General features: G+C 40.3%; 1 protein-coding gene across 3 annotated transcripts in view; it reads left to right on the plus strand.

Moving 5' to 3' along the window:
* Positions 1-25,289, plus strand: part of LOC126271947 (F-box/WD repeat-containing protein 9-like) — a 137,478-nt gene that overhangs the window by 56,827 nt on the left and 55,362 nt on the right. For all 3 annotated transcript variants that reach the window (XM_049974376.1, XM_049974377.1, XM_049974378.1), the window contains exon 6: positions 19,255-19,546. In XM_049974376.1, the coding sequence (XP_049830333.1) occupies positions 19,255-19,546 (292 nt within the window). The remainder of the gene's footprint in view (positions 1-19,254; positions 19,547-25,289) is intronic.

Consider the following 25,289-nt stretch of genomic DNA (forward strand, 5'->3'; position numbering starts at 1 on the left):
ACGCCTATTGTTGATGAAAGCCATAATGGCCGAAAGCTTTAATTGTGAGAGTCATTGTGTTGTGTCTACCTGCGACTCAGCATCTCCGCTATATGGTGAGTAGCAATTTCCCGTCCCATAATACTGTTACATTCTGTCCTGGATTTTACAATGTTTGTTTTAAACTTAGGTAGTATATATATAAAACAAATAAATGTGTAATATTGTACATTGCAGTTTACATACCAATGCATTGATTCAATGATCATAAACCATGACACCATTAGTATGACTATAAGGATTGTTGTTTAAAGGTCTTGTGCCCTGGATAGCTTTTTTCACTGAAAGTTTATTAAAAAGTTTTAGTCCTGGGGGGGGGGGGGGGGGGGGGCGGCAGGCAAACATTGCACGCGGCTCATAAGCGCACAGCGCTGCATGTGTGCTGCTCGTGTGCAATCGTCGACTGGGGCAGTGGCGACAGCAGGCAGGTTGCGGCAGTGTAGTGCCAGGCTAAGCTGTGGACGTTGATGCGTAGCGACCACTACGTAGCGAACATTGTGGTTCAAGAACCGGAAAATGCAGAGTGAAACAAGGAAATGGAGAAGTGGAGATTTGCCATCTTTTAAAAAGTAATGGGAGAATCATTTTTTTCTGTGCAAAAACATGAAAATTCGAAATGTTTTATATGTGGCAGTATTCTTGCTGGTCAGCGGAAGTTTAGTATTGAAGGCCATTATAACAAATTTCACGAGGACGAGTACAATTTATTGTCGGATTCTGAGCGGATGGGGAAATTGACTGAGCTTAAGAAGAACGATCTGACGATACTAGGTGAATCTGTCGTAGTTGCTGTGGTTACGAGAGATCTCCGACTTCCTTTCATCATTTCTCTCATCTAACTGATTTAACATTTTATGGAGCACTGTTTTCAATTTTTCAGGATGACAACAATACTAGCGCAGTGGTACTTGCAAGTTATAAGATGCGCTTAATATAGCAAAAGCTGGAAAACCAACTGCTGAATTAGTTAGTGTCGGTAAAGAGCAAACATCAGTGATGAAAATTTAAGTAACTGTTTGCGTTTGTCTGTATGTAGAAAATTTGTTCCACTCCACCTGTGATAATTAAATAAAACGTATCGTAGGTGTAGTAACACTGTTCACGTTTACGTGCACTTCACTTAGCGTAGACCGGGACTGTGTCCTAGGCATGCCTGATGTTAACTGACTGGGTACGGTCCATGCTGCCTGAGTTGTTGTTGTTGTTGTTGTTACACCGGCAGAGGTTGCGTCCGAATTCTCGTGTGCCCTCTGGTGGACGGGACTCTACTTGCGGCAACTACCATCCGTGATGCGCCGTGCTAATGTGCGATGCCCGTTACCTTTCTGGTGGCTACTGCACTCCTCCTCCTTCGGGGGGTGAAGCCACTGTGATCCACTGCATCGGAAGGTGGAGTGCCGGGCAGGAGCGATGACTTGCACATCCATTGGAAGGCCGAAGTCGAGGGGATCTGCCAACCCTAGAGCCGGAAACTTCGAATGCGGCTGGAAGTGACCCACACGAAGAGGCCCCCGTCGTCCCACTATCGGAGCCTGGTACAGAATGGACAACAAGCTGTTGAACTCCGGATCCTGTTCCACCTCAGGAGGGGCAAGACCCAGTGGCAGCGACGATGGGGAAGGGACGACCACAGGTGAACCAGCCTCCTGAGAAACCGGGCCTGCGAGGGGAGCCGGTTCTCGCTGGGGCATCGCTAACGATGGCGATGCCGGTGCCGGAGCGACTGGAGGCTGCCAAAGCTGAGAACCATTGCAGTGCAGCAGAGTCACAGCGGGGAGAGGTGGTAACGTCCCCTGAGAAACCAACATGGGTGCTGGCAATGGGGAAGCCGGTGTCCAAGACGATGGAGGGTGGGTGCCCACATGTGGGCGTAGCTGATTTTGGTGACGATGCACCACCCGGTCCCCCGCCTGCAAGGTATAGAGCCGGCGGCCATTTCGGCACAGGACCACTGCTGGTATCCAACGGGGATTGCGACCAAACCCACGTGCCCAGACTGACTTACCCAGTGGAAAGCCAGGTACTCTGTTGTGCGAAGACTGGCGAGGACCAGGCCGGAGGAAGTGCAGCAGAGTCCTAGGTTGGCGCCCATGGAGGAGTCCTGCGGGGTTGCGTTCTCACATTGGTGTCATCCAGTAGGCCGTCAGGAAAAACTTCAATGCCTCCTCCGCAGGAAATTCGTGCACATACTTTTTCATATGTATCTTAAATGCGCGCACCATGCGCTTCGCTTCCCCATTCAATTGTGGATGGAAGGGGGGAGAGCAAATGTGCCGAATACCAAAACGCCTACAAAAATCCTGGAAGGTCTGCGAAATAAACTGCAGTCCATTGTCCGAGACCAGGGTGATTGGCAGACCTTCCACAGAAAAGATTTTTGCTAGTGCCTGGATTGCAACTTCTCAAGTGGTTGAGGAACAGCGAACCACATATGGGAATCGGGAATAAGCATCAATGACAATGAGCCAAAAGCCATTTAGAAATGGGCCCGCAAAATCGATGTGAACACGTTCCCATGCTTGGGTTGCCGGCGGCCATGAAGAGAACGCTGCCCTGGGAGGTGGCTTGCACACTGGGAAAAGGCGGCCACCAAGTGCTCAATTTCTCTGTCAATACCAGGCCAGTACACGTGTCTGCGAGCCAAGGTTTTAGTACGGGAAACACCCCAGTGCCCTGCATGTAATAACGTGAGGACCTCCCTTCGAAAACTTGCAGGAACAACCACACGAGGAGCCAGAAGGAGAACTCCGTCCAAGACCGAGAGGCGATCTCGTATAATAAAATAATTACGAAGAGGGTCCGAGGCCCGGCCTGGAGGGGGGGATGACCGCCCCTGCTGAATGAGGCGAATTACTTGCCAGAGAACCAGGTCAGATGCCGTTTCCCTGGCGACTCGAGAACTAGTGATCGGGAAGCTATCCACCGCTTGGCGGGACACCACATCCAAATGAAAACACATAATCTCCTCTCGATCGAACATAGGATCCTCGCCCACCGGAAGATGGGAAAGACTGTTGGCGTTGGCATGCTGTCCAGTAGGGCGAAAATGAATGTCATAATGGTACTTAGAGAGCAACAAGGCCCAGCGCTGTAGTCTGTGGGCCGCCCTATCCGGAATCTGAGAGGCGGGGCCAAATAACGATATTAACAGCTTATGGTCAGTGATTAACTGAAACTTCGTGCCATACAAGAAAGGGTGAAACTTGGTAACAGCATAGACAATGGCCAAAGCCTCTTTTCCACCTGGGAGTAATGGGCCTGCGCGGGACTAAGAGTTTTAGAAGCAAACGCCAGGGGTTGCTTGGAACCATCTGCATTGCGATGGGCCAGGACCACCCTCACCCCATACTGCGAAGCATCTGTAGCCAGGACCAACGGCTTATGGGGGTCAAAAGTAGCCATCTTGCCCAAAAAAGCTTGTAACTCTTTCAGCGAAGCGGGCCGAGGAAGGTCGACGATACCTTGGACCAAACTTCCTAGTGGCTGGACGCCATGCCAAGAGATGGTGTAGCCCACATACTCAATGGACGGTTGGAAGAAGTTTGACTTACGCAGGTTGCAACGCAAGCCCACAGACCTGAATTTGAGAAAGAGGGTGCGAAGGTTGTGCAAGTGTTCCTTCGTGCTGCGGCCTGTGACAATTATGTCATCCAGGTAATTAATACAATGAGGGATTGTCGATGTGACATGCTCAAGATAACGCTGGAATATCGCTGGGGCACTGGATATTCCGAAGGCCAACCGCTGGTATTGGTAAAGGCCAAACGGGGTGTTGACGACCGCCAGCCGTTTGGAGTCCTCATCAAGTGGTATCTGATGATAAGCCTCCAAAAGATCAATTTTCGAAAAATGTTGGGCTCCCGCCATGGCGGACAACAATTCATCAGCACGAGGCAAAGGATAGGTGTCCACCACCAATTGGGAATTAATGGTGGCCTTGAAATCGCCACAAAGACGTAATTTTCCCGAGGGCTTCCTTACAATAACGAGGGGAGAAGCCCACTCTCTAGAAGAAATGGGAAGAATGACCCCTAGGGCTGTCAGCTGGTCTATCTCTTCCTTTACCTGAGGGCGGAGAGCCAAGGGGATCTGCCACAAGCGTAGAAAACGCGGGTGAGCTGACGCCTTCAACGTTAAGTGAGCCTCGAAATCTGAAACACGCCCCAGGCCCTCCTCAAAGATATCTGGAAAGTCTGAGATCAAAGATTCCAGTGATTGATAGGGAACGTCTTCTGAGACCAACTGAATGGTGTCAGCGATAGAAAAACCGAAAGCTTGAAAGGCATCCAGGCCAAATAGGTTAGCGGAGCTCGCATCACTGACAACAATAAAAGTAATAGGCCGAGTGACTGATTTTTAAGTCACGTCAGTAGTGAATTGACCCAGTAGAGGAATGAACTGTTTACCATAACCGCATAGAGGCCGGTAAACTGGCACCAACGAGGGCGATCCAAGGTCGGAATAAGTTTGTGCATTTAACAACAAAACTACCGCACCCGTATCTACTTGCAGTTGTAACCGGCGCGACCGAAGCGACACCTCGATAAAGAGTTTGCATGCCGACGCATCGGGAGCCTGGCCGGATGAAACTTCCTGAATGTCAACGTCCATGTCCTCTGTACCTGCTTTCTTCGATTCTTTTGAGGCTGAGCGGCAAACTTTAGCAATGTGACCTTTTTTATTACATTTGCAACAAACGGCCCAACAATGGGAGCACTCTGACCGATCGTGATGTATATAGCACGACGCACAGGACGGCAATAGGGGCCGGCGGCCGGAATTCTGTTTACGCGCTGTGCGGGAGCAGCCGTAACCGCCATATTGTACCGCTCACACGTCGTCCACCTCGGACGCAGTGGACGCGGCTGCGCCCCCCTGAACCGCCGCGACGTCGCACCACGCTTCCAGCTGTTGACCTGCAGCATGAGAGATTTCATACAATTGAGCAATGGACAGGACTTCCTCAAGGGAAGGGTCTTCTAACTGCAGGGCCCGTTGCCGGACCTCCATATCAGGGGCCGAACTAACAATGACATTGCGTACCATAACGTGGGCATACAACTCTCACGACTGCTCCATGACAAAATGACATTTGTGACTAAGACCGTGCAGGGTAGCGGCCCACGCCCGGTAAGACTGATGGGGCTGTTTCTTGCATTGATAGAACTCGACCCTAGCCGCCACAAAATGCGTGCGGCAGCGATAATATGAAGACAGCAGTGAACACAATGCGTCAAAAGACAAGAATTAGGGTTCCTGCAATGGCGCTAGCTGCCGCAAAACTTGATACAGCGAGGGAGATATCCCTGACAAGAAGAGAGCACGACATACCTCCACATCGGCGTCACGAAACGCCTGGAAATGCTGCTGAAGGCGATGTTCATATGCGTCCCAATCCTCCGCTGTCTCGTCATACGGGGGAAAGGGAGGAGGGAACGGCGCTGGAGCAGACTGCTTGGAGAGCAACGCCAGAAGCACTTGTTTCATGGTGGCCATGAGCTCCGTCTGCTGCTCAACTTAAACTAAGCTGTTGTGGAAAGACCATGTTCAGGATATTGTTCAAAGATTTAATACTGCCATTTTTAATATTCAAACAGTATCAGAAGTGAGTGATTGTTCCACATGAAAATTAGTCTACTTTGCTTATTGTCAGTCAGTTATGTCATATGGTATTATATTTTGGGGTAACTCTTCACATTCTAAAAGGAAATTATTGGATCAGAAAGAGGCGGTTCGGGCAATAAGTGTTGTAAGCTCACGAACCTCTTGTCAACTCCTATTCAGGAGTCTGGGTATTTTGACATTGGTGTCTCAATATATATATTCCTCACTGTCTTTTCGTGTTAACAATATTAGCTTATTCCCAAGAATAAGCAGCTTTTACTGAGTAAATACTCATCATAAATCAAACCTGCATTTGGATTGGACTCCCTTACCTCTTATGCAAAAAGGTGTGCAGTATATTGCTGCATCCATTTTCAATAAACTACCACTCGAATCCAAAAATCTTAGCAGTAATCCATGTGCTTTCAAATCGAAACTGAAGAGTTTCCTCATGGGTCACTCCTTCTATTTTGTCGAGGAGTTCCTTGAAAAATTAAGCTGATTCTCATTGTATTATTGATTGCATTTACTTAAACTTATGGATTGACTTTTTTCGGGTTCATAAGCATTTGTTTTTATTTGTTATTACTTTTATGTTGTAATTTCATGAACTGACACATTCCATAATATCGGAGATTTGCTCCTCAATTTGGTCCTTTTAAAACAGTTTCCGCTTTGACGTATGGCTTTGGGGCTCTTAGGACATAACCCACTCTTCTTAACGTATGATTAACTTACTTAGTGTATTTAATCCATTTCAAATTGTCTTGCACCCAAAACCAAGGAATTTCATTATAGGGCTACTGTGCACTTGGCCATCCTAACATGGGGTTTTGTGGATTCTTGTTATGTGAGTACGAAAGTTCATTGCTACAGTCTCACTGTTATTTATGGTAAAGTGATTGTGAGTGTGTCCAACAGCAAATTGACTTTCTGGCACAATATACAGACTGTTACAGTTCCTCAGAGTTCTCACTTTTCAGTCACAAATAAGTTGGTTTTGAATGCATCTAGATTTATTCTCAGACCATTGATATAGAGTTGTAAGAGGTGGGGCACCATAAATGAGCCTTGGGGCACACCATATTTGATTTTACCCCCATTTGAGAGCACTTTAGTGGTTGTTTGCAATTTTGATCCCCATATCTCTGTGAGATCTCTTGTTTGCAGTTGTCCAAAAATAATTTGATCCAGATGTCTGGAAGGTTCCGTATGCCATTGTGTTCAGTCTTTGTAAGAAAGGTTTCTTGTTAAGCATGTGAAATGATTTTGACACGTCTAATAATATCCCTGTTGTCAAGTTTTTGATTTTCACCAGATCTGATGTACTATTAAAACATTCATACATCACTGTTTTTTGCTGATTTTTCTCTTCTGCCCCATATGAGATAAGCATAACACATCATTCCTCTTCATAAGTGAAAGTAGTTAGTAGTTTTTTGTACATAATTTTCTCTAAAACTTCCCCAAGAGTCAGTCTTTTCTTCTCATCCCATTATATTCTTTAAACTTTCTGATATTCTGGTACTTGATGAAATGGTGATTGACCTGTAGTTGTTTATGTCCTCCCTCCCCATTTTCACATTTTCTTTTACATAGGAATGACTTAAGATGTTTTAAACAACTCAGGAAAAGTGCTTGATTGAAGAGAGGAGTGACATAAGTATGTTAATGGTGATATCATATTATGGGCACATTTTTTTGTCTTTGTCAGTGGAATGTCATTAATTCCAGCTGGAAAATGAGTTTTTCAATTTTATAACTTTCATGAATTTATCTTTATGACAGTGTTAAAAAACATTGATCTAGAACTTGTCTCTAGTTTGAATTTAACAGGTGCAGTTTTAAGCGTAAAATGTGGTTTTACCGTATCATCAGGAATGCCTTTAAAGAAGTTACTAAATAGTTTTGCCAGTGCTGTGGGATTATGTATCTTTTTGTCTTGTAAGTTAACGTGATTTTGTACTTCTGTTATTACTGTCACAATTTTCATTTTTTGTAATCTTCCACATGGCTTTTACTTTGGTGTGTTATTTACATAATCACTGTTTGTCCATTTCTTTAGCAAGTCTTAGAACTTTGTTTTTGCTATGTTTTGTAGTAATTGTGTAGCTCTGTGGATGCCTTGGTCTGTTTATACATTTGATGTAGAAGTTTTTTTCAGATAGGAGGTCCTTATCCTTGTTATATCAGCTATATTTATTTATCATCTATTTTATTATACACAATGCTATAGGACTTGTCATGTGTTGATACAAAAAAACTTAAATAATAATGTCTATATACAAATCACACTGATAACGAACTACATAAACCAAACAAATTTTAAGTTTACATTATATCTAGTGACACATGGCAACATTTGGACATTCTCAAATTCAATAAATTTATGTACTCATCAACAGTGTAGAAGCTTTCACTTATAAGCATTTTCTTAAGCTCATTTTTAAAAATGTGCAGTTTATGATAAAACACATCAAATGTCTGTCTGTGGCTCAATGATCATTTTTACGGTGAATTGCTACCTATCCTCATTAGTATTGATTCTCACAGTATTGTGCAAATTATCTGTTGTGTGAGTGATCACCGCTGTTTCATTTGATCAACATGGTGTCTGTGGCATGTGAATAGCTGGGCACACAAGTGGACTTCCACAAAGGGCCAAAACTGCAGGCCATTTCTGTGGGTCTCTGTAACAGATGGGCCTGCCAATCTGAAGCCCATAGTTTCTCACAGATGTGCCTGTCAGATCTAGTCTCACCAATCTGCCTGCAGGCTGGGTCTGTCTGTGTGTGGCGTAATGAGGTGGATTTTCATGGTTCATCTGTGGACCCTGGACTGGGGTGCTCCTTGGCAGGCCAGAGGCCATGGGCGGTGGATTTGAGGAATTGTGACCATGCCACTGCAAGTACATGATATAGTGTGGTGTAAAATAGACAATTTATTTATTCTAGTACATTTTGGCACTTTAAAAGTAGTTTATATATAAGAAAGCATGAACAATAAAAAGAAGAAAATTGCAGCAGTCACTGGTGATTTGTATGCTATGTACTCGTGTATTTCTTGAAAGAAAAATCACACAAAACCTGTAGAATAATAGACATAACATAGTGGGTAATAACCGACAATAACATACATAGTAGAACTAACATTTTATTGGCAGTCACCTATAGTGTTTTTGCTCACACGTTAAGAAATGCAGAAGTCCTTGCATTTATTTTATTTTATTTAATTTTTTTCAGCTTATGTCTTTACTTACACTTGAGTGCTCGAAATTTGTCAAAGAAAATCCTCAAACTTGTGTGGAAATCAGGGAAATGTCAGGGAGTTTCACTTGTGGCAACCCAGTTATCACATTTCCAATTGATTTCATTTCTTTGTTACCCTTGTTTCTGTTGATATATGAAACATTGTTTAATTTTCTTACTGCTGTAACAACTTTCTTGTACACCTTTCTGTGACAGTTTACATACTGTTTCCGAGCTCCGAAGATTTTCTTATCCTCTGTGTTATTCAAGTGTTAGTCTTGGTTTTTGCTTTAATTTTCATAAGAGGAAAGCAATTTCATAGTGTGATGAGCTAAAAATGACTCAAACTTCGTATCTGCATTGTCACATTTATGTAAATCCCCGACTGAATTTTTTAACAATGAATTAAAAATTGTAATGTTGTCCTCATTTACATATCTTGTCACTTTTCCTAAAATTTGTGTTGTGTACATTATTTACACTAAATTTTGTTGCTTCATCAGTATCAGTCACTTCTACATTATGATCAAATGTTTGCAAGTCTAAAAATATTTGATCAACTGTCGTTTCAGAGGTCTTTCCGAGTTTTGTGTATTCATGGACAGTGGGTGATAAATTATGTGGATATTTGTTTTATTTTATTTATTTAGCATCCGTGTCATCGTACAAATGATAGTGGACTTGTCATACATAGAAATTAACAATATAGAATATACAAAATGAAATTGTCTACAATTGGATTTGTCATACACAGAAATTAAAATATAGAATGTACAAAATGAAATTGTCTATAATAAATGACAGCAAACTTACAGTTTCTTTCCACATAAATGGTTTATACTAATTTGTTTCTCAGTAACAATAAAAAACTAGTACTATAGATGGTAAAGTATAATAAAAGCTGAAACAAACAAAGATAGAAAATTTTGGAGATTAGTTTGTAAAGTCATTTTCTTGGTCTTCAAGATATTCATTTATTGAGTAGCAACATTTATCAATTAAAAATTTTCTAAGTTCCAATTTAAAATTTTTATTGTCCTTTAAATCTTTAATGGACTGAGGCAGTGCATTACAAATCTTAATGCCCATGTAGCTTAAATGCTTCTGAGTTCGTGTTCTTCTCACTTCTTCTATGTAGAGATCATTCTTGTTCCTTGTGTTATAGTTGTGACAGTCTGCATTTGTGTGGAGATGGCTTAGATTAGCTTTGGTTAGGAGTACACATTTAAGTATATAGACTGATGGCAGAGTAAGTAATTCTAACTTTTTGAAAAGAGGTCTGCAGTGAGCTTGTGTCGGACTGTGGGTAATTATTCGAACAGCCCGTTTTTGTAAAATAAAAATGTCTTTCAAATTAGATTTTGAGCTGTCCCAGAACACTATTCCAAATGAGGCAACTGAATGAAAGTACCCAAAGTATGCCATTCTGATGCCTTCTAGAGTGCAAACATTTGCAGTAACTCTCAGTGCAAAGCAGGCTGAGTTAAGTCTGTGTGTAAGGAATTTTACATGGTGTTTCCAATTCATAGCTTCATCTATATGCATTCCTAACACTTTTGCAAAATGCACTCTCTTTATTAGTCTGTCATCCTGTTCTAGATTAATGTCTTCATCCTGAATCATTTTACCAAATTGTATGTAATTTGGTTTCTTTGCATTGAGTGTAAGCTTATTTGCACTTATCCAAGTCTCAATACTTTTTAGGATTTTGTTAGTAGTTGGCTGTAATGAGTTTTTAAAGTCGCTCACTGTTAGACTTGTGTCATCTGCTTATAATACAAGTTTGGCTGTATCATATTGTAACTATAAATCATTGACACATATGAGAAAGAGTAGTGGCCCTAAGATGCTGCCCTGGGGTACTCCTAAAGGAACTTCTTTTGCTTCTGAAACTAACCTAATTTTTTGATTTGAATTTACAGTGATGAGCTCTACAATCTGAGATCTGTTTTTGAGATATGACACAAACCACATTTTAACTCTTCCTCTAATACCTACTGCTTCCAGCTTATCAAGGAGGATTTCATAGCAGATCGTATTGAAAGCTTTAGATAGATCTAAATTGATTCCTACTACACTTTTGTTTTTCTCCAAATTTTTAATTATTTCTGGGGTGTAGTCTACGACTGCAGTTTCTGTGCTTCGTTTTGCATAAAAACCATGTTTATTACTATTCCAAAGTTTATTATTGTCTAGGTAACTAGTTACTCTCAATTTTAACAGTTTCTCTAATATTTTGGAGGAAGCAGGAAGAAGTTATATGGGACGGTAGTTTTCTATTTTATATCTGTCTCCATTTTTAAATAGTGGCCTCACTTTTGAGATCTGCAGTCGCTGAGGAAACGCACCTTCACTAAAGGATAAATTTGCAATATGGGATAAAGGTTTTGCAATCTGCACTGCAGTCCTTATTATGATTGAAACTAGTACTTCATCAACACTTGCTGCCATTTTTGGTTTTATGCTTCTAATCACTCTAATTACTTCCTGTTCATTTGTTGAAGGGATATTCATGCTGCAGGCAACCCTTGGAGCATGTATTATTTTTTGTTTTGTGAAGTTTAAGTTCAGTGAATGTGGTATATTTAAAAAATAATTATTAATATAGTTTGCCATTTCCTTCTTTTCTATATTGCAGTTTTCACTGCTTTTGAGTATTATTTCTTCCTCTTTTCCCAAGGTAGTCGTTTCATTCCTCACAATGTCCCACATAGTTTGTGGTTTGTTGTCTGAGTTACTGATTAAATTGTCATTATATAGCAACTTTGCATTTGCTATTGATTTTTGGTATATTTTTCTGTATGTTTTTACATATTCTACAAACTGTGGATCTGAGCAAGTTTTAATTTCTTGGTTCAGTCTTTTCATGGTTACACTGGAAGTCCTAATGCCTGTAGTTATCCAAGGTTTGTGTGCTTTTTGTTTTGAAGACTTGGACCTCACTAACTTCTTAGGGAAACACATTTCAAATAGTGACATGAATATGGAAGAAAAGGTATTATATGCATTATTTGCACTTCATTCTGATTTCACATCTGTCCAGCTTTCATTGGTTAGACAGTTAACAAAATGCGTGCAGTTTTCTTTAGAAAAATTATTTTATAAGTGTGGCAAGATGTTTTTTTTCTCAGGCATTGGGGGAACGGTATGCACAAGAGCATTGTGATCAGATAAACCAAGGTCAGTGTTATTTACCTCCCCTTCATTGGAATCTATGTTTGAGAATATATTATCTATGAGGGTCTGTGATGTGTGTGTTATTCGGGTTGAGCCTATTACATGGGGGTAACTTGTTAAAACTCTGTAAAATATTCACAAATTTATCTTTAACCGTATTATTGTACATAAGATTTATGTTAAAATCCCCACAGAGAAGTACAGTAGCTTTTTCATTGTACCCAATGTTTAACATAATTTCTAGTTTTGAAAAAAAATTATCTACGTCTCCACATGGTGACCTGTACACAATTATTACTATCATTTTCCTTTGCTTACCATACAACTCAATAGCAGCTGCTTCAAAATGCTTTTCTACACTTAACTTTTCAATATCACTTCTCCTATTGAATTTTACCCCTGTTTTTGTATAAATACAGACACCGCCACTTCTGGCATTTTTCCCACAGTAAGACCTAGCTAGTCTAAAAGGGTGTATAATCATGTTGTTTAATTCAAATTCCCTACACCAATGCTCCGAAAGACACAAGCACTCAGTATTAAACTCATCTAAATCAACTTCTAGTTCAAGGTATTTATTTCTTAGAGACTGTCAAAATACAAACAGCATAGAATTGTAATTGTAGGTGATATTAACATAGATATAAGGGCAAAGAGAAAAAAAATGTAATTCACATGATTAACACTCTGAAGTCATTAAACTATTACTGTCTCAGTGAAAAACCCACTAGACTGAAAGCATGCCTTGATAACATAATTAGCAATGTACAAAGAGACTCCATACAATGTGATGTAATAGAATTAGGAATATCAGATCATGCAGGGCTATGGCTTCAAATAGAAAAGATAGCCTTCAGTTCTACAGAGGGAAAAGTGACATATAGAATTCTAGGTGAATCCAATGTAAACAAAATGATAAACCAGTTAAAAGAAATGGATTGGACTCATGTAATGGATAACAAGAAAACGATTAATAAATGTTTTTCCATTTTCCTGACAGAGATCAAGCATATAGTAGAAATGACATGCCCCTTGGTAACCAAAAGGTACCAGAGTAATATTACTCATAAGCAACAAAATACCAACAAATGGTACACCCCACAACTTAACAAACTCAAAATACTACTGATGATTATGAAAGACAAATCTCATAACAGTGATAGGGACAAGGAAAATTACACTAAAATGAGAAACCTTTACAGATTAGAAATAAAAAATGCTAAGTGCTGTGCAAATGATGAATATATTTTAAACTCTAAAAATAAATGTAAAGCTGCCTGGACTGTCATTAAAAGGGAAATAAATAATACCAATAAAGAAAAGAGTATCCCTATTGACTGCAATATTCTCAATGAATATTTTGTAAATAGCATCACCACCCCATCCATCAATTCTGCCTCTGATGCAGAAGCATTGGTCACTTGTGCAAAACAGACAAGAAGTGAGAAGTTCACTTGGACCCGAATCACATTAAATGATATTCACAAGTCAATAAACAAATTAAGTAATTCCAAAACAGTAGATTATTATGGACTCAGTAATCTCATCATTAAATGTCTAGCAAAAGAAATTGAAATGCCACTTCTCTCACTATCAAACAGAGTACTTGATGAAGGAATATTCCCCGACTGTCTTAAGCTCACAGTTACTTTGCCTGTGTATAAAAAAGGTGAAAGAAACCTCCCAAATAACTACAGACCCATATCAATAGTACCAATCATATCCAAGTTAGTAGAAAATTGTGTGCATAAGCAGATATACAGGTATTTTGAAACCAACAATATTTTAAATGAACAACAGTTTGGCTTCAGGTCACACCTATCAACTGTAAAAGCAGTAGAAGCTTTGGTAAGCAATGTTTATGAAGGGTATGAAAAAAGGGTATCAATGTCTGGAACACTTATTGACCTAAGTAAAGCTTTTGACTCGGTGTCACGTGACATACTGATCAAAAAATTAAAATACTATGGCATTGAAGATGACACACTCCGACTATTCAGATCTTATCTAAGCAATAGGTTACAACTTGTATATGCAAATAGGCAGAGGTCAGAAATACTCCCTATAGAAAGAGGAATACCCCAAGGCTCTGTTCTTAGACCTTTTCTGTTCATTGTCTATGTCAATGACTTCTCGAAATACATACCGTGTAAGAACATACTATATGCTGATGACATGACATTAATAAGTACAGGAGAGAACTTACAGAGTGTACTGGACAAAAATAGAGAAATTACGCAAATGGCTAATTACTGGTGTCAGGCTAACCAGCTGTGCACAAATCAAACAAAAACCGAAGAAATCACAGACATCCTAAATCAGGATGGCTGGAGACGGGATTGAACTGTCATCCTCCCGAACGCGTCTAAAGATGATGCTTGCGATGCAGTGGAGCTGCTGTTGACTGAGAAATAGGGTGTGGGAGAGTAGTGGGGGTCACTCTCCTTGTATCTTCATAATGAATTTGTGATGTCTAAGATTTTATGGCATGGTAATGTTTTACCCTTAATATTTAGATGTAGACCATGTTGTGTTAAGTGTTCTCTCTAAAGGGAATCTACAAAGACTCCAGCAAGGCCATGCCCATGGCTATCAGGCCACATCTTTACATTAAATCTGGAAATTTGTTAATTGAAATTCATATTTATCAGCACATGTTTGTTTGTAAAGTTTGCTGTACCTGAAGGTAGCTCTGTCTTCTGTTCACTCCATCTGTTGAACGCAGTATTTTTAATAACATGATTGTGTGAAGCCTTCTGTGTTCAGTAGATATTTCACATTTCCCTGCACTCATTTGTGCCTCGACTATTTCTTGCTGAATGATAAGTGTTTTCACACTGTTTGCAATGTACTAACTTCATTAACCTAACATGTTCACAACTGTTGTCATTAGTAATACTTTCTAAATTGCTACGAAGACTTTGCATCATAGCATGATTGTTTACTGTTGAAAGACACATGTTTTCACTCTGTTTACAATACACTAGCTTCATTGACATAACATGTTCGTGACTGTTGTCATTAGTAACACCACCTAAATTGCAGCAAAAGCTTTGCATCATTTTTTAAGCATTTCAGAATACTGTTCACACAATTCCTCATCAGACCATAGAGAAGTCAGTACAGCTTCTATTCATCCACTAGTGAATATTTCAACTGTGGACTGATGCCCTTTGCACACAAACATGCCACATTCACAATTTGAGTAATTTAAATTAATATCACCAAAACACACTGTATGGTACCATTTTTGAAATGTAGAATTCATTCAGATTCCTTTAAGAACAATTTTAGGACATAATATGCACTTTACAGACACAGAGAAATTTGTTTGCACTAAACGATTTATACATACTTCAGTACCGGATGCCATCTTCCATGTGTTTTGTGTATACACTTTGTGTAGAAATCTCTTTTTTTTTTTCAGGCAAGATGTCCTTATTCCTGTTGTGATCCAGTTATTTATACAGGCCTTTATTTTACTAGTTACAATTTTCAGAGGAAAAACAGCTTGGGAATAGTGACTTAACAAATCTATGAATATGGTAAAATTTTCATTTATGTGTGCTACTTCAAAAATATTTATCCACTTTCCTCAACTTAATAGGTTGTTGAAGAAGTTGATATTCTCCTGACTGAAAAATCTACAAATGGTTTCATTTCTGGTGTTACTTAATTGATCAGTATTTATATTGATCATTAGTATTTGTTTAGGTATTTACTGAACTCTGCATTATTATGGAGAGTTTGGTCTCATTTACAATAACCTGATCCGAAACTGTTTGTGAGTTAGATCTAATTCTAATGGAGGTGTCTACTTTGTTTTGGAAATTGCATGTTTTCATAAGATTCAGAAGTGCGTCCTTCTTGTCACTTTTGGTGAGGAAATCAACGTTTCCAGAGCTTGTTATATCACACTTCCATTTTGTTATTTTGTTTAGGAAAAGCTCAAGTTTGTTCATGAACTACTTAAAATCTTCCAGACGAGAACAGTAGATAGTGAGACTTATAAGATTTTCTTTGATAAGTTGTTTGACAACTAGCTCAAAAATGTTTCCTAACATTCAGTTCACTAAGCAATAAATTCTATGTGACATTTACTGATGAGTGATATTCCACAGTGTTTGTGCTTTGTTCTAGAATACTGATCACATAATTGGAAATTTGATAGTGACACACTCTGAATTACATCTGATTTAAGCCAATGTTCTGATATGCTTTGAATGACATACCTCTAAGTTTTCAAACAGTGGGAAGTCCAGATGGAATAACAGCGCAATATTGGAAGGATAAATTGCTATTCACCTTACAGAGGAGGTGTTGACTCTCAGGCAGTCACAATGAAACAGACTGCTAAAATACTAAAACTTTCGAACAGTCTTTCTTCTGCAGTAGAAAACACCTGCACATTCACACAAGCCCACCTCACAAACATGTGACTGGGCATTGTAAAGAAGGGAAACTCCACCACTGGTCATATAAATTTGAAACTTCTTTTTTTATTTTTTAAAATTGCATATCGATTTCAATCACAGAGTGATAGTTTTCAGTGCATGCCAACGAGCAGGTAAGATTTGGCGATTGCTGCTCAGTCAGACACAGTCACAGCCTGGTTCTAGTGACCTGAGACAGTGGGGATGTGTGTGTGAGCTGTTCTTGTTTTGTGGTGTTAAAAAAGGTACGGCCAAACTTTCAGGAAACATTCCTCACACACAAAGGAAGAAAATATGTTATATGGACATGTGTCCGGAAATGCTTACTTTCCATGTTAGAGCTCATTTTATTACTTCTCTTCAAATCACATAAATCATGGAATGGAAACACACAGCAACAGAACATACCAGCGTGACTTCAAACACTTTGGTACAGGAAATGTTCAAAATGTCCTATGTTAGCGAGGATACATGCATCCACCCTCCGTCGCATGGAATCCCTGATGCCCTGATGCAGCCCTGGCGAATGGCGTATTGTATCACAGCAGTCCACAATGCAAGCACGAAGAGTCTCTACATTTGGTACTGGGGTTGCATAAACAAGAGCTTTCAAATGCTCCCATAAATGAGTCAGGAGGGTTGAGGTTAGGAGAGCATGGAAGCCATGGAATTAGTCCGCCTCTACCAATCGGTCAGTCACTGAATCTGTTGTTGAGAAGCGTATGAACGCTTCGACTGAAATGTGCAGGAGCTCCATTGTGCATGAACCACATGTTGTGTTGTACTTGTAAAGGCACATGTTCTAGCAGCACAGGTAGAGTATCCCATATGAAATCATGATAACGTGCTCCATTGAGTGTAGGTGGAAGAACAAACTAAAATGAGCTCTAACATGGAAATTAAGCGTTTCTGGACACATGTCCACATAACATATTTTCTTTATTTGTGTGTGAGGAATGTTTCCTGAAAATTTGGCCATACCTTTTTGTAACACCCTGTATGTGTGATTTCTACTGCAAATGGACTGTCTGAAAGTATTAATATTTTAGTAGTTTTTTCATTGTGCCTGTCTGTGACTCAACACCTCCTCTTTATGGTGAGTAGCAATTTATCCTTTCCATGTTGTTGTTATAACTGGAAGTTTGTAATATAGAAGAATTTTAAGTTTGTCAATTTTACTAGTAGTGATTAGACATTGTAATGATGTTCCCTTAAAGATAGGATATTGGTTTCCTTTGTACCTAGATCTATCAAAACTGTGACATGCCAAAACAGTGGAACTTATATAATAACTGAAACCTAAATTCTGCATTAGAGGAGGAAAATTTTATTTTATTGATTGGGAGGACAAATAATTTATTATTAATGATTTCCACAAAGCCAGCTTGTTTAGTTGATCTTTTCTGCCAAGTTTAAAATCATTGCCCATTGTATGTATACTAAATAAGGATAGCTAAAATCCATTTTACAACAAAGCAACAGTAGATTCTTGGTTAGAGTGTGGGGAGAGCAGCTATTCCTGACTACATTTCCCAAAAAACGGAAATACCAAAGATCATTGTAAAAACTCTCTTGATTCAGTTTGTGTGGATACTGCATTGTGTAGCTACACATGTTGCAAGACAGTACCTTCCCAAAGAAAATCTTTTTGTGTTGTAGCTTCATCATTTAAAAGTAAAATTCTTGAGCTTTCAGCAGCTGTTCCATCATCTTCTTCAGGAGTAAACTACTATTTGGAGGAGCTCTGCTTGTAGAGATGAGGCAGCAGCATTCCGATCCTTCCAAACAGGGCCTTCAGAATGAAACTTTTCCTCTGCAGTGGAGTGTGCGCTAATATGAAACTTCCTGGCAGGTTAAAACTGTGTACCGGACTGGGTCTCAAACCTGGGACTTTGTCTTGCACAGGCCAGTGCTCTATTGACTGAGCTACCCAAACAAGACTCACAACACATCCTCACAGCTTTATTTCTGCCAATACCACATCTCTGCAATATCCTTTCTTCCAAAGGTGCTAGTCCTGCAAGTTTCACAGGATGAACTTTGGGGAAGTTTGGAAGGTAGCAGAAGAGATACTGGTGGAAGTAAAGCTGTGAGGATGGGTTATGAGTCATGCCCAGGCAGCTCAGTTAGTAGATCATTTGCCCATGAAAGGCAAAGGATATAGGTTCGAGTTCTGGTCTAGCATACAGTTTTAATCTGTCAGGAAGTTTCATATCAGCACAATCTTCATTTCACAGTAAAAAATACATTCCAGAAACAGCCATCAAACTGTGGTTATGTTGTGTCTCTGTAATATCCTTACTTCAAGGACTGCTAGTCCTGCAATTTTCACAGGAGAACTACTGTGAAATTGGAAGGGTAGGAGATGAGGAACTGGCAAAAGTATGGCTGTGAGGATGGGCTGTGAGTCGTGCTTGGGTAATTCAGTCGGTAGAGCACTTGCCCAAGTAAGGCAAAGGTCATGATTTGAGTCCCAGTTGAGCACACAGTTTTAATCTGCCAGGAAGTTTCAGAAATTATTTTGCTTCATGACCACATTCAAAACTACCTTTCCTGCCTCCTTGTGATGAGCAGCCCTCTTTACTTCTTTGTTATAAAGTCTGATTTCTGTTTTATTGGATGAATCAGCTACAAAATGTCTTACTGTATGAAAAGAGAGATTTTCAAAATATAAGAAATTATCTTTATATATTTTCATATGTTATGTTTCCTTCTTAGCTTTCCTATTAATAAATACGATATGGATGTTACAGGTTGAAGGCAGCCGTTCTCTCATTAACACAGATCACTCAATCGTCAGTGTTGGCCTGTGGCCAGTATACAGGTCATGTGGCGTTGGTAGATACCAGATGTTCTGGGGATGGACCTGCATCTCTGCTGCGGCCCCATCATCGTGCTGCTCTTGGGTTAGCTTCTTGGGGTGAGAATGTTCTCGTCTCTGCCAGTGAAGAGGGTCGTTTAGTTACCACTGATCTCCGCAGTCCTGACAGCCCCCTCGCCCAACTTACATTGTCTGAATGTTTTCCAGAGTCCAGCCAAATCAAGGTAATTCTGAGCATGTTACGATAAAAACAGATTGAGTAATGAGTACTATTTGCTGGATATGAGATTTAAATTTCAGTCTTCCCCAGGGCTTACACATCCAGGAGATATCTATAAACTACAAATCTTTTAAATTTAGTGTACAGGGTGATTCAAAAAGGAAGAACAGATTTCAGTTGTTATTTACAGATGAACTAATTGAAATGAATCGTGCTTGTCCATGGGTAGAGTGAAGTTCAAAGTTTTATGTTCGCATAGACTCTATACCGTACACTCAATATGAGCATGATGTGTTGCTCAAGAAACATCAGAATGGTAGTCCATTTCATTCCACAAATCAACAGGCCGCTGCTTTTTAACTGACAGCTCCAACAGTTCAGTTTCTCAGCTCTTGAAGAGTAGCTGCCATAGGTGGGACAAAGAATGTATCCCCACAGCAAAAAAAATTAGCAAGGTGTGAGGCCTGGTGACCTGGGAGGCCAAAAGCAATGAACAAGATCTTGTTGTCCACCTCTTCCAGTCTAGCACTGTAGGATAGTGTTGTTAAGGTTATGCAGCACTTCAAGGAGAAATGAGGCAGGGTGCTGTTGTGCATTAAAATGAAATCTTTGCAATCATTGTTAAATTGAAGAAACAATCAATTTTGCAACATGTCCAGATATCAAATTCCTGTCGCAGTTTTCCCCCCAAAAAAGAATGGTCCATAAACTTTGTGAACACAAATGGCACAAAACATTTTCAGTTTCGGTGAGTCTCTTTCATGTTCTATGACGATGCCTGGCTTTTGTGACCCCCAAATTCTTAGATTATGGTGTTTACTGTACCTGCCAGATGAAAAGTCAATTTATCTGAAAAGATGAGTCATTTAAAAAATTATCCTCTGACACATACTGAAGAATTGAAATGCAAACTTCATACCTTCTGTTATGGTTGCCAGGATGCAGTTGCTGCAGTAACTGCAAGTTTTAAGGCTTCATATGCAGAAGTTGCTTCAGAACATGAAATTGAAGTTCTTAGCCTGCCCATCTTGTAGACTTCCATGGGCTGTGTATGAACGCATCTCAGATACACTCAACATTTTCAGCAGACATGAATGACCGATCAGTGCTCTCCCCTTTTCATAAGCAACGAGCTTCCAAGAATTTTGTATACCAGTCATATATCTGCTTTTGCAGGGGCAGCTGGCTTCCTGCAGAATCAATGGCAAAGTGCACTTCGCACTTGAACAGTGGATTGACTTCGCAAAAATTCCAACTTGTAAAATGATTTCTCTTGCAGTGTACTTGTCATGTTGTTACAAACAAACAACAGTGGAGCTGTGTCAAAACTGAATCTTCCTCTATCCAGTTATATGTGCAATGTGTTTCTATCTTTTGCATTTTGTCTGTGATTAACAGTTGAAATCTGTTTTTTCTTTTTGAATCACCCATTATATGTTACTTGTGTGGGATTCGAATGAAGGATTTACATGTTTCCTTGCTGACAAGACAAGTGACACAACAGAGAAGCAGAACAGTTTTTATTTTTTCAGGATAAAATACATTCATGCAGAACATGTGAGTAGCTTAGTCTGTTCTTTTGTTCTGTTAATCATTAGAGTTTGTATCTGTGGTAATAATAAGAAGTTTGTGTGAAATTTGAACCATTTTTGCTACAACTTTTATCAACTGAATGACATGGTGCTGTTTTTGCCTGTATATCTGTGAGGGTTACTATGAGCTTTTTGAGAGCCAGTTTGCCTGCTGCGATGTAGTAGTATGTGACTGTGTGGATTTTAAATATATGGTGCGGATTCATGTGTTAATAAAGATTTGTGCTAGCGGTATGATGTCAGGAGAAATAAATGAAAAAAGAAAAAACTATCAGACAAAATAAGTTTTTAGTGTGGAATGCCAAATTGGATCTGTCAAGGACAGGTTTCTTTACCCATTAATTTTGAGAAGCTCTGACACCGATTTTGGAACACTGTGAAAAGTTAGCTGTATTGTCAGTTTAAGGAAGTTGATAAAATATCTAGAAATGGCAATTGTAAGTAAAATAAAGAAAGTAGATTAAAATACAATCTCTGCACTGGTTATAGCCATTAAATTTTTACACGAGTTAATTTTTGAAACAGTTTCAACTGATAGACAAAATTGGAAATGCCTTACAGAATACCCTAGTTCCACTTTTCAATCAAATGCTGGTGAACAAGAAGCTAAGAAATAATTTATTGAAAAGTAATTTTCAGAAGTGTAGTTGGGAACAACATGCAATATATTGTGTATAGATAATGGGACAAAAAATGAAATGGCTACTGAAATTTGTTGTTATTCATCCAACACAGAAAAAATAGCATTGAAAACTGATGTGATGTACAATGTGGAGACAGTGGTGACGCAAAAGATGAATTCCGCAAGGATGACAACAAAAAACTGAGTTTACTAGATAAAAAGGTGAAAAGATACCTTCTCACCATTTCCACATGATCACTGTAAATTTTCTCTTTTGTGTTGTGACGTAGAGGGCGCACCTAAGTAATTTAGTAGCAGTGACAGATACCTAGACAGCAAGTGGATCGTGGACTTTTAATTGGGTGGAATCAATGGCAAATGCTGGTTTTTACAAAACAAACATTGCTTAAGAGTTTGTTTAGCTCTTATATTCAGGGTAAGAATGGTCTTACAGTATGGGATTCTAAATATGACTTTTGGCTAGGAGCTATGTTAGTTGTAATTCTTGAATCTGCTGGTATATTAATAAACATGTTTATTAATGTGGAAAACAAAGCAGCAAATCTGTATAATAATATTGTAACATATGTGCACACAACAAATAAAAAACTGAATACAAAACAGACAATCATTGCACTTACATGAATGCTTATAAATTCTGTTAAAATGTTGAAAAGTTCAGGTGCAACATTTCATCCCCAGTTAATGGCAGAATGGGCTGTAGAATACCACATTTTGACAAATGATTTTTGATCTCTTAAGTTTTGTTGGTCTCGCCTCAGTCTCTGTAATTTCCGGTTCAATGCATGAAGTATTACCCAGGGATACAGTTTCATCATGTTCTGCTACTGGATCAGGAAGCAATTGAATTAAGTTCCATTCATTTTCCGTTCTGTGTTGCCCACTTTCTTCAATATTCTGTGTTGTCAGAGTTAATTTTGGTGCCTTTTGACAGTTCTGTGAGGCAGTTTCGTGGATAACCAATGTGGAACACCGAACTCTTCTTTAGCCTCATCTTTTGATGGAAGGATAAGTTACAATGTGATCCTTGGCTGATGGTTGTGAAGTGGTTCAGCAAGTGATTTTCTGGTTACTGGATTTGGAGTTGTGCGATAAAACGTCAGCATTTTCTACAGAGCATTTTCCTTGTTCCCTCCTCTTCAGTAAGCCTTCTCCGTGGATTTTTGAAATTTGTGACTAAGCTTTCTGCTTCGTCTTTTGAAGTGTGCTTAAATGGAGCTCATGCATCATTATTGCCACAGAAATCTCTGAATTCCATTTATACAAATTGTGTCCCATTGTTAAAAACTGTCCTTCTATGGAAAGACTTTTTGGATGGCCTTTATTGGGTTATCTGTAGGCGTTGACATAATATCAAACATATATGGGAACTGTGAGTATGAGTCCACAGTTACAAACCATGGTGCTTTCCAGAATGGCCAAGTGTAATCAGTGTACACCCTTTCCCATGGTTCTGTTGCTTGGGGGCAATTTTTAAAATCCATTTTGGGATGTAGTTTTGTCATTTGGCAAAGTTCACACTTCAACCAATTTCTTTGTTCATCTTTGGCCTCCAGCAATATCTTCTAGCCATTTGTTTCATTTCTGCAATGCCCCAGTGTCCATAATGAAGTGTCTTAAAACTTTTCTGCCTTGGGTATAATAACCATTGTAAAATTTGTCAGAAGAATTAACAAGCCATGTATGGTGCAAATGGCAATAGTTTTTTTTTTTTTTAAATGAAGCTGCAAAGCTTTTTTTCATTTGGTTAATACACTCCTGGAAATTGAAATAAGAACACCGTGAATTCATTGTCCCAGGAAGGGGAAACTTTATTGACACATTCCTGGGGTCAGATACATCACATGATCACACTGACGGAACCACAGGCACATAGACACAGGCAACAGAGCATGCACAATGTCGGCACTAGTACAGTGTATATCCACCTTTCGCAGTAATGCAGGCTGCTATTCTCCCATGGAGATGATCGTAGAGATGCTGGATGAAGTCCTGTGGAACGGCTTGTCATGCCATTTCCACCTGGCGCCTCAGTTGGACCAGCGTTCGTGCTGGACGTGCAGAGCGTGTGAGACGACGCTTCATCCAGTCCCAAACATGCTCAATGGGGGACAGATCCGGAAATCTTGCTGGCCAGGGTAGTTGACTTACACCTTCTAGAGCACGTTGGGTGGCACAGGATACATGCGGACGTGCATTGTCCTGTTGGAACAGCAAGTTCCCTTGCCGGTCTAGGAATGGTAGAACGATGGGTTCGATGACGGTTTGGATGTACTGTGCACTATTCAGTGTCCCCTCGACGATAACCAGAGGTGTACGGCCAGTGTAGGAGATCACTCCCCACACCATGATGCCGGGTGTTGGCCCTGTGTGCCTGGGTCGTATGCAGTCCTGATTGTGGCGCTCACCTGCATGGCGCCAAACACGCATACGACCATCATTGGCACCAAGGCAGAAGCGACTCTCATCACTGAAGACGACACGTCTCCATTCGTCCCTCCATTTACGCCTGTCGCGACACCACTGGAGGCGGGCTGCACGATGTTGGGGCGTGAGCGGAAGACGGCCTAACGGTGTGCGGGACCGTAGCCCAGCTTCATGGAGACGGTTGCGAATGGTCCTCGCCGATACCCCAGGAGCAACAGTGTCCCTAATTTGCTGGGAAGTGGTGGTGCGGTCCCCTACGGCACTGCGTAGGATCCTAGGGTCTTGGCGTGCATCCGTGTGTCGCTGCGGTCCGGTCCCAGGTCGACGGGCACGTGCACCTTCCGCCGTCCACTGGCGAGACCTCACGCCCCACGTGTTGAGCAATTCGGCAGTACGTCCACCCGGCCTCCCGCATGCCCACTATATGCCCTCGCTCAAAGTCCGTCAACTGCACATAGGGTTCACGTCCACGCTGTCGCGGCATGCTACCAATGTTAAAGACTGCGATGGAGCTCCGTATGCCACGGCAAACTGGATGACACTGACGGCGGCGGTGCACAAATGCTGCGCAGCTAGCGCCATTCGACGGCCAACACCGCAGTTCCTGGTGTGTCCGCTGTGCCGTGCATGTGATCATTGCTTGTACAGCCCTCTCGCAGTGTCTGGAGCAAGTATGGTGGGTCTGACTCACCGGTGTCAATGTGTTCTTTTTTCCATTTCCAGGAGTGTAGATTGTCCATCCATTTTTCACATAACGTAGAATCATGTTTAGTGCTCATGACTTCACAAAATTGTCTGTGATCAATTGCAAATGAATTGATCTATTTCTGCAAGCATAATTATTGAGACAACTTGAATTTTTCATCTGGACCAGCAGGCGGTCTTGATAAAGCCATCAGTAGTGTCATGTTTTTCTGTGGCTCTGTTTCAGATTTCACAGTTGTATCACATGAGTGTGATTGCCCATGTTTATAGTCTCTGAACTGTTATTACTGGCAGCTGTTTGCTTGGATGGAGTATTGAAACCAGACTCTTGTGACTTGTGATCAGTTCAAACGATCTTCCATACAGATATTGGTGAAATT

Source organism: Schistocerca gregaria, chromosome 5 (assembly GCF_023897955.1).
Source record: "Schistocerca gregaria isolate iqSchGreg1 chromosome 5, iqSchGreg1.2, whole genome shotgun sequence".
Classification (NCBI taxonomy): domain Eukaryota; kingdom Metazoa; phylum Arthropoda; class Insecta; order Orthoptera; family Acrididae; genus Schistocerca; species Schistocerca gregaria.